A 10717-nucleotide genomic window follows, 5' to 3' on the forward strand; every position below is an offset into this window, starting at 1 on the left:
CCATGAATCGGTGGCAGGGCGCGCAGGGATCGAGGAGGAGACGCACAGCAAACTCTAACCAGGCGCCATGAATGAACCTAACTTGAGGCATGGCCGCGGGGCACCTTGAATGGTAGGGGGTGATGTCTACTACACAACCTTCTTCTTGTAGATGTTGTTGGGCCTCCAAATGCAGAGGTCTGTAGGACAGTAGCAAATTTCCCTCAAGTGGATGACCTAAGGTTTATCAATCCGTGGGAGGCGTAGGATGAAGATGGTCTCTCTCAAACAACCCTGCAACCAAATAACAAAGAGTCTCTTGTGTCCCCAACACACCCAATACAATGGTAAATTGTATAGGTGCACTAGTTCGGTGAAGAGATGGTGATACAAGCGCAATATGGATGATAGATATAGGTTTTTGTAATCTGAAAATATAAAAACAGCAAGGTAACAAGCGGTAAAAGTGAGCGTAAATGGTATTGCAATGCTAGGAAACAAGACCTAGGGTTAATATTTTCATTAGTGCAAGTTCTCTCAACAATAATAACATAATTGGATCATATAACTACCCCTCAACATGCAACAAAGAGTCACTCCAAAGTCACTAATAGCGTAGAACAAATGAAGAGATTATTGTAGGATACGAAACCACCTCAAAGTTATCCTTTCTGATCGATCTATTCAAGAGTCCATAGTAAAATAACACGAAGCTATTCTTTCCGTTCGATCTATCATAGAGTTTGTACTAGAATAACACCTTAAGACACAAATCAACCAAAACCCTAATGTCACCTAGATACTCCAATGTCACCTCAAGTATCCGTGGGCATGATTATACGATATGCATCACACAATCTCAGATTCATCTATTCAACCAACACAAAGAACTTCAAAGAGTGCCCCAAAGTTTCTACCGAAGAGTCAAGACGAAAACGTGTGCCAACCCCTATACATAAGTTCACTAAACCCGCAAGTTGATCACCAAAACATACATCAAGTAGATCACGTGAATATCCCATTGTCACCATAGATAAGCACGGCAAGACATACATCAAGTGTTCTCAAATCCTTAAAGAATCAATCCGACAAGATAACTTCAAGGGGAAAACTCAATTCATCACAAGAGAGTAGATAGGGGAGAAACATCATAAGATCCAACTATAATAGCAAAGCTCGCGGTACATCAAGATCGTGCCAAATCAAGAACACGAGAGAGAGAGAGAGAGAGAGAGAGAGAGAGAGAGAGAGAGAGAGAGAGAGAGAGAGAGAGAGAGAGAGATCAAACACATAGCTACTGGTACATACCCTCAACCCCGAGGGTGAACTACTCCCTCCTCGTCATGGAGAGCACCGGGATGATGAAGATGGCCACCGGTGAGGGATCCCCCCTCCGGCAGGGTGCCAGAATAGGGTCTCGATTGGTTTTTGGTGGCTACAGAGGCTTGCGGCGGCGAAACTCCCGATCTATGGTGCTCCCGGATTTTTTCGGGGTATATGGATATATATAGGTGAAAGAAGTCGGTCAGGGGAGCCACGAGGGCCCACGAGGGTGGGGGCGCGCCAGGGGGTAGGACGCGCCTCCCTGCCTCGAGGCTTCCTCGAAGCTTCCCTGACCTCTACTCCAAGTCTCCTGGATTGCTTCCGTTCCAAAAATAACTCTCCCGAAGGTTTCATTCCGTTTGAAATCTGTTTGATATTCCTTTTCTACTAAACACTGAAATAGGCAAAAAAACAGCAATTTGGGCTGGGCCTCTGGTTAATAGGTTAGTCCCAAAAATGATATAAAAGTGTATAGTAAAGCCCATAAACATCCAAAACGGATAATATAATAGCATGGAACAATCAAAAATTATGATACGTTCGAGACGTATCAGGGGGCGGCGTGCCCTCCGGCACGACAACATTAACTGCGAAGCTCACCTGCTTGACCAGCCCAAGGGCGTCCACGGCGGCCGGCGCGGGTCGCGGATCTGGCCGGATCCCCACCAGCTGTGGGAACAGCCCAGCAACCAGATCCGGGTGCGAGAGCTGCGGCGAGGGGAAACGGGGGGGGGGGGGGGACCGCGGCGAGACCGGGGAGACCGAATCGACGCGAGGCGAGGTAGCTGGATGGAGGGCGGCGCCGGAGCTATGGTGGCTGCGGGCGCCGGCGCAGCGCGCCGCAGGAGCGTGGGATGAGAAGATGTCGACATCGTCCTATTACGATATTTCAGAGATGTAATTTTTCTGCATCTGCATCATCCGTTCGAGAGGTGTTTGGGGGCATAGGAAGATGAAAAGCACCTCTCCAACAGATGATGTAGATGCAAAAAAAAAAAACATCTCCGCCCCCTAGATGTAAAATACAACACTTCGTGATGCAAATATACATCTCCATCACGCCACTATTGCCCGCCAACCGCCCAACTTCCTTCCATCTGCTTCCACGCGCCCGCTTCCCCCCACTATTGCCCGCTGCCGCCATGGCCGATGTCGGTGACCCTGCAGCCTCCTCCGTTGTCGCCGCCTCCGCGACCAATTTTCCCAATCTATCGTCCGCCTCCATTCCGTCGTTGCCATGCCATCGCACTGATTCGCGCAGCCGCCGCCCCAATTCGCTACCCTTATCCCGTTCTTTGCCTCATATCGCCGCCGCACTGCCGTCTCGATTCGCGCAGCCGCCATCCGGATCCACCATCCTCGCCGCCCTTCCGATGCTCCTCCGCCGCCCCTACGCCGCTCCTCCTCCTCTCTCCGCCTTGAATCGCCGCTCCTTTGCCGCTGCATCGTCACTGCTCCGCCGCCCCGATTCGTGCCGCCGCCATCCCGATTTACCACCCCCGCCACCCCTCCAACGGTCCTCCGCCGCCCCCACGCACAGCCGCCGCCCCGAATCACGCCGCCCCGTCGCCATCCCACTGCCGCTGCCCCGAATCGCGCCGCCCCATCGCCATCCCCACTGCCACTGCCCCGATTTGGCCGCCGCCCACTAGTTTTTACATCTCCATTTTGCATCATCTATTGGAGTTGCATTTTTACATCTCCAGTATGCATAAGTTGTTGGAGTTGCCTCTTTTTTAGAGATGTAAGAGCATCTCCAACAGCCGCGCTAAACTAGCGCCGTGCCGTAAAATAGGCCTTTTTAGCGCACGCGCAACGCGGCGGCTCGCTCCAGCGGGCGCGCAAAAACGGCGCGCGCGCGATAACGGGTTGGGCGCGCGGTCAAAAACACTTATCCGCGCGGTGTATTTGGAGCGCCAGCTACAGCGCGCGGCACAGTCGAGCGCTCGCGCCCGCACTCTCTCCCTCTCCTCGTCCTACGCCCCGCGCGCGCCCCCGCCGGCGCCCTGCCCCCCCCCCGCCATGGACGCGCACACCGGCGCCCCGCTCACCCCGTTGTACATCCGCGACCCCCCCCCCCCCGCCGCCGCCGCCGCAGCCGCCGCCGCCGGAAACCCTAGCGCGGCGAGCGCTGGTGTCGCCACCGCCGGAGCTCCGCCGAGCGTCGGCCTCGCGCGCAGCCTCTTCTTGCCGGCGAGAGGAAGATGAGGAAGAAGACGAAGAAGAGGAAGATGAAGATGAAGCTTGATGTGTCTTTCATGTCTTGAATTTTTAGTTTGCATTTGAACTTGGTTGGATGAACTTGTGGGCATGATTTTGATGAATTTGTGGGCATGAACTTTTATTCATCAACTTGTTTGTGTCAAATTTTACATGTTCATTTTTGTCCAAAATATCCATATATGCAAAATGCTCGGCGAGTCGCGCGCGCTGTATTTTTGCGCTCTGCTGGAACGGCGCGTGCGCTGCATTATGGCGCGGCTGCTGGAGCCAGCGCAGGCGGGCGCGCAAAACCAGCCGCAGCGCGCGCGCTAAAAGGTTTTTTGCGCGCGGCGCTATAGCGCGGCTGTTGGAGATGCTCTAGAAAACACTTTTTAGATATGTAGATTTGTACATCTCCTGTTTACATCTTCAAGTTTGCATCTTCTATTGGAGATGCTCTAATGTTGGCATCCACTCCACGGGAGAGAAAAAAGGGTGCCCTTCCCCGAAACAAGGGATAGCCAATTAGAAATAAATCTCATGAGGTTAATTATACCACCAGGGTGTTCAAAAATCAGTTGTGGAAAACACACACAAAGATGTTCTGCAATCAGAACTGCAAACGTCGATCTAGCTCAGTCTGGCAAATAATTCAACATTGCCAATGTTAATGTATGAAGATTACCACAATACAAGGACACTTGGGAAATGAGATCAAACAAGTTTTAAGGGCTGCATCTGAGGTCTGAAGCAATCCACCAAAGGCAGTAGAAATTAAGTTACAAAACCAATATATGTCCCATCCCAGGTTTGTATGAAAAGCTCTGAACAAAGCTAATTTGCTACGAAAAAGTCACATCATGAGAAAATTCCGTAGTGTGCACTGTGACATTGGTTGCAGCAAGTTCAGCTAAAGTACATGTGGATAAACAAGAACCTGATTCCATGCCAGCACTGACTCATTTTATTGCAAGAATTTTCTTTCTTTTGAAAGACACTAGTAAGCATGCACGTGCAACGCACGTCTCAAACAAAACAAGTTGACATGGTATCAGATCGCTACAAAATGTTATCATGTCACTCAAATTATATTTTCAAAAAGTGTGACATATTTCTGATCCAACACATGTATCCTAGTCTATAGTAAAAACATCTATTTTGGATCTAATTTTTATTATTATAATGTGAGGTGAATCGGACACGACCGATAAAAATAAGACAACTTCTTTTTTGGTTCGGACAAGGCCGTGATCAATCACAATCTCTTCCGTCACTGCCTAGTACAGTACTCTACATAGTAGTATTAAGAAAAAAACGTCAGATTTCTAAAAAAAAAACCGTCAGTCATCATCTCCACTGCCGCCTCAGATTCTTCTCTGGATAGTTCCCCACCACTCCCTCACAATCTCCTCCGTTCCCCATTCTCTCCACCATAGCCAGCGCTCCCTGGTCAGGCCGCCCCCTCCCCTTCGTCACCATCGCCGGCGCTCCCTGGTCAGGCTGTCCTCCCCTTCGTCACCAGCGCGGCCGCTCTCTCACACCCCGTAGGTCAAAGGTTGAATTTTTATCCGCTGCTGATGGTGCTGCTGGGCGAGGAGGCGCTGGATGCGCGTGCGCCGGCGCTGGATCTGCTCCGTCTGGCTCCGGCGACCTTACCCCGTGGCTCCGGGACAGGAAGGCTACCCCGACGACATACAGGTCCGCCCCCTTCTCCTTTCCTCTTGGATTTCTTCTTCTTCCCTTCCCTGAGATGAGATGTACGTTCCTGCCTCACGCACACAGCAACTGGACTCTATGCACAGCGAGGAGGATGAAGACACCTAGCCATGGATTTTTAGCAGCACTCACTCAAGGAAAAAGTGCGCCACCTCCCGCCTCCCCTCTCTATTTGATTCAATTCTACAGGAGTGTATGCGTGTTCCTCACACCTTGTTGCTCTGTTGGTGTTCGTGCTGGGCTGCAGGAGACCTCAACACGCCAATGGATGCAGCCAGCCTCCAACTCACCACGCACCTGCACCAACTTGATGTAGGGAGAGGAGGAGTGAGGCTTCTCTCACGGGATGACGCCCAGCCATGGGGCAGCAACAATCCAAGGTCAAGCCTCCCTCTACCTCTCTCTCGTTTTGATTTCATAGGTCTGGTTCCTTGATTTTTCTGCTGCTCTAGATTCACTTGCATGCTTGACTGAATCTAGTTGCTCTCAGGCCCTAGTGTTCAATGAGATAGGCATTGCACTGTTTACTAATTTAATTTGCTTGCCTGCAGCCACATGGTCCAGAGATAGAATTGAGATATTCAGACTAAGTTTAATGATTTGCTGGTTATAATTACTGAATTTCGCTTGGTGCTATCACTGTCGACCTCTAGTGCTGAATCAGTTGTACACTATACTGTTTACCAATTTAATTTGCTTGCTTGCCGCCACATGGTCCAGAGATAGAAATTCAGATATATTGAGACTAAAGTTTAATGATGTGCTGGTCATAATTGGTTCAGTGACTAAATCTGTCCCCAAACTATCAAAATTGTATGTCAAAGCTAAAAAACTATCAAAACTTTGCTTTCAAGATGAGCCTAAATTCAGTAAGATGTGTGCGCAGCTTGCTTTCAAGAATGTTAAACTACTCCATGCTTATTTAAACTAATTCCTCCTACAGATTGCTGTCAAAATAAGCCTAAATTCAGAGTCTTCGGAAGTCAATTACTTTGAGCCTTTGAGTTAGGAGGTATACCAGTCTCTTTGTAGTTTGCTCTTAATAAACTCTTCCCTTGGCCATGATGAGATGTTTAAGTCTTTCCACTTATCAGTTTTTAGTTCCACTTGAAGCGATGCATATTCGAATACATTTTCTAGTCCTTTGAGCTGTTGAATGAATAAATGAAAAAGTATTAGCATCACAACCGAACAATAACAGAAATCGTGTTATCAAAAGATGGTGTAGTGGGACTAATGACTAACCATAGCGGTGAGGTCTTTGCGGCTCATTCCTGGGCCTAGCGAGTCGAGCACCTGGATGCATCGCTGCCCGGCATTTATAACTGCTAGGTACCAATGGAAGTGTTCAATGTTAACTGGAATGTATATCTGAAAATAGGGTTTTTGTTAGTTTAGGTCCCATCTATACAAACATTTATATGGAACTGAGACTCACCATATCATGTTCCAAATAAGTTATAGCCAATTCAATTGGGGCATAGATAATGAAATTTGATCATCATTACCTTGTGATACAGCTAGCTGTGCCGGTGTTCCGTTATGTAGGCCATCTATTTCCTCACTGGTATTTTTTTTTCTTTTGTAGGCTTCACGCCTTCTCTTATTAATCTCATCTTTATTTTTTGCATACCGCTCTCTATCCCTCTGCCTTTTTAGTTCCTTTGGGTCTGCAAATCATGAAACAGTTCAGCAGTTGTAATAGGTTTTTTGCGCGTGGCGCTATAGCGCGGCTGTTGGAGATGCTCTAGAAAACACTTTTTAGATATGTAGATTTGTACATCTCCTGTTTTACATCTTCAAGTTTGCATCTTCTATTGGAGATGCTCTAATGTTGGCATCCACTCCACGGGAGAGAAAAAAGGGTGCCCTTCCCCGAAACAAGGGATAGCCAATCAGAAATAAATCTCATGAGGTTAATTATACCACCAGGGTGTTCAAAAATCAGTTGTGGAAAACACACACAAAGATGTTCTGCAATCAGAACTGCAAACGTCGATCTAGCTCAGTCTGGCAAATAATTCAACATTGCCAATGTTAATGTATGAAGATTACCACAATACAAGGACACTTGGGAAATGAGATCAAACAAGTTTTAAGGGCTGCATCTGAGGTCTGAAGCAATCCACCAAAGGCAGTAGAAATTAAGTTACAAAACCAATATATGTCCCATCCCAGGTTTGTATGAAAAGCTCTGAACAAAGCTAATTTGCTACGAAAAAGTCACATCATGAGAAAATTCCGTAGTGTGCACTGTGACATTGGTTGCAGCAAGTTCAGCTAAAGTACATGTGGATAAACAAGAACCTGATTCCATGCCAGCACTGACTCATTTTATTGCAAGAATTTTCTTCCTTTTGAAAGGCATGATGCCGATTCCCCTCCTTTTTCAAAAATAAGAATCCAAGTGACGGGTACAGTAAGAATCCTTAAGCTACAATTGCAAATGCATGGTAGAGTTACTTCTCAAATGCTCAGTGGTAACTTGTTTCACCTCTATTGATCTGAAAATAGGAGCGCTTACCATGACATAGAGAGAGAATGGTTGCCGCCTTGCTGGGAACTATCACATGACTTTCAAAATGGTACTACCTCCGTCTCAAAATATAAGACGTTTTTGTAGGCTAAACTACCAATGCAACCAATGTTTTTGTAGTACTGTAATACTAATACAACTACAGAACAACCAATGCAAGTCTAAATATAGACAGTTCTATATAGACCAATGATCTCCAATCAAATTGACAGACCATCAAAAGGTAGATCTACGATACTAAAATCAAAATAAGTTATGAACTGAACAGGAAACAGAATTTCGACTCAAACCTGCCCCAACATGATAAAATGGATACAGGGTATTTACATCTGAATTACTCGTACAACATTCATCGCTTGATGGCCAACACATCACCTAATCATGTACAACTTCCGTAACAGGACTTGTTCATCTCAACTAGAAACCGGTGTCCAATCCTCTGAAATGGCAGGGTTACAACCAGGAGGTTCTCGCAAGGATGCAAATATATACCAGAAAAAGGTTTAGACCTCCGTACAACAACAATACTAGGCATAATACCTGATGATTCAAGCAAGCCACACAACTTGCCTTCGTCAAGATTAGCTGCACACTAAAATCACTCAAACTTCGCACACATTCTCATATTTACAGAACTTATTGTCCGATCCCCCCTCTAACCTCAATATTCTATCCTCACAGGCCGAAATACGAAATTCCTAGCCTTGGGGGAGCATAGCAAGGTTGCCAACGACACAAAAAAGCTAGTCATCGTGCTGATAGAGAACGCCCCAAGGGACACCCATCCATTCTCTCCATGCCAGTCACTGAGCCAGCCATGACGATTATTTCCTGAAATTTTCCCTTCTGGCATCGTTGCATCCATAGTGCACCCTTCCCCACCGCATATCCCAGGGTTTCCTGCCAACGCTCCTGGGAATTTCCGCAACCCATCGGTTGTTGGCAAAGGCCCAGATAGGCTATTGTAAGAGAGGTTAAGCGCCTCGAGCTCTGTCATGGCAGCAATTACAGGAGGCACCTCCCCTGACAGCCCATTATGTGAGAAGTCCAGCGTCCGCAGCCTCCCCATCCCCCCAAGCTCTGCAGGGATCTGCCCAGCTAAGTAATTGCAAGAGAGGTTCAGGTACTCCAATCCCTTCATTGCAACCAACCCTTCAGGTATCTCTCCATGGAGCAAATTCGTTGATAGATCTATACCAGGAGCTGCCCGAAGATCATAACCAAGCTCAAGCTGCTGACCTGTGGAATCTACAGATGCTGACACAAACAATTGAGGTGAAATCATACCACGGCGGGATGGAATGCCCTGAGCACCACCTGCGCCATTAAGCACTGAACTTGCATTGAAACCACCATCAGGGATGAAACCCTCAAACCTATTGCCAGACAAATCAAGCCACTGGAGAACCGGGAATGAGAACATCCAATCTGGTAGCTGGCCGGAGAGCTGATTATCAGCCAGCGACAGGGACCTCAGGCTCTGCCATTTCGCCACAGCCCCACTGAGCTCCCCAGTGATCTCATTTCCCGACAAGATCACCACCTCAAGAGACCGGCACCCAGCCAGCGGCAGCGGAATCTCACCAGATATCCGGTTGTTCGACAAATCTAGAACCTTCAGACTATCAAGTGCATCAAGCTCCGGCCGCAGCGCCCCAGAGAGCTGATTCCCCCCGAGACGCAGGTACAGAAGCTGGAAGCAGCCGGCAAGCCCCGCAGGCACTAGACCGGACAGCCGGTTATGTGACAAATCAAGCGCCTGCAAGTAGGTCAGGTTCCCAATCCCGGCTGGGATCTCCCCGGACAGCTGATTGTCCGCAAGGAACAGGCCCTGCAGGCTCCGTATAGCGGTTATCCCCACAGGGATCTCTCCGGAGAAGCGGTTGTGGGAGAGGTCGAGGAGGAGGAGGCTGGATGCGTCGGGGTCGGCGACGATACGCGGCGGGACGGCGCCAGAGAGGGCGTTGCTGGAGAAATCGAGGGCAACGAGGCGCGAGGAGAAGGAGAACCACGGGGAAAGTGGGAACCCGAGAGAGTTGGACGAGAGATTGAGGGTGCGGAGGGCCGGGAGCGAGGCAGGGAGGCAGGTGGGGATGGCACCCGAGAGCGCGTTGCGGGAGAGGTCGAGGTCGACAAGCGAGCGCGGTAGGGAGCAGGGGAGCTCGCCGGAGAGCGCGTTGGCGGAGAGGTCGAGCTCTCGGAGGCGGCGTAGGAGCGCGAGCGAAGGGGCAGGGAGCGGCCCGGAGAGGTTGAGTCCCTGGAGCGCGAGCGCCGTGACGGAGGGCGGAGCGGCCACGGCGGGTGGGTGGAGCGAGACCCCGAGCCAGGACGAGGAGAGCGGGCCGTGCCAGGACGAGAGCGCCGCGCGGGAGGGCGGGGAGAGGGACGCCCGGAAGGCGAGTAGCGCAGCGCGGTCGGTGGAGGCGGGGGCCACGGGGAGCGGCCCGGCGGCGAGGAGCAGAAGCAAGAGGGCGAGGACGAGAGGGGTGGCCGGCATGGTGGTTCGGTTGTGGTGGCTAGGGTTTTGCGGGGTTTGAGCGCGGCCGGCGTGGGAGGTGGTGGCTGCCTGGGTGGGCAGTGGGAGAGAGAGTGGATCAGTGACAGTGGAGCTGGAGCGGGGTGGAAGCTGCGCAGGCGTCGTGTGTGGGCGTGCCGTAATTTGGAGGAAATGGTGGCGACGGGGAAGAAGTCAATATGCTGGTTTTCTCGAGCCGGAATGCACGGGTGGCGACGGCGCGTCCGCTGGATGCACCGGCGATTGTCGGGGAGTTTCCCATCCAGCGTTTCGTCCCGGACGTTGTTTTGCAGCCGGAGAAAACAACCCTCACCCGCCATTAGATAGTTTTATGTTAAATCTTGCATGTAATTTAGATATGACAGAAAAAATTGTCTACAATGGGTCATCTCTTAAGTCTTATCTTCAATATCTAGTCATTCCTAAAAATGTAGTGAGACATATTG

At 49.7% G+C, this 10717-nt stretch overlaps 2 protein-coding genes across 2 annotated transcripts; one reads left to right on the plus strand and one right to left on the minus strand.

Annotated features, from left to right (window-relative positions):
- The first annotated feature begins 4848 nt into the window (after positions 1-4848).
- LOC123137399 (uncharacterized) lies at positions 4849-7773 on the plus strand. Its single transcript, XM_044557149.1, has 4 exons — positions 4849-5202; positions 5307-5363; positions 5468-5600; positions 6164-7773. Exons 1-4 carry the CDS (start codon positions 5082-5084, stop codon positions 6177-6179), a joined length of 327 nt encoding a protein of 108 aa, XP_044413084.1. The 5' UTR covers positions 4849-5081; the 3' UTR covers positions 6180-7773.
- A 244-nt stretch (positions 7774-8017) lies between these two features.
- LOC123137398 (leucine-rich repeat receptor-like protein FASCIATED EAR2) lies at positions 8018-10502 on the minus strand. Its single transcript, XM_044557148.1, has one exon. It carries the CDS (start codon positions 10251-10253, stop codon positions 8418-8420), a length of 1836 nt encoding a protein of 611 aa, XP_044413083.1. The 5' UTR covers positions 10254-10502; the 3' UTR covers positions 8018-8417.
- Positions 10503-10717: the final 215 nt, after the last annotated feature.

The sequence above is a fragment of the Triticum aestivum genome, chromosome 6B (genome assembly GCF_018294505.1).
Source record: "Triticum aestivum cultivar Chinese Spring chromosome 6B, IWGSC CS RefSeq v2.1, whole genome shotgun sequence".
Taxonomy (NCBI): domain Eukaryota; kingdom Viridiplantae; phylum Streptophyta; class Magnoliopsida; order Poales; family Poaceae; genus Triticum; species Triticum aestivum.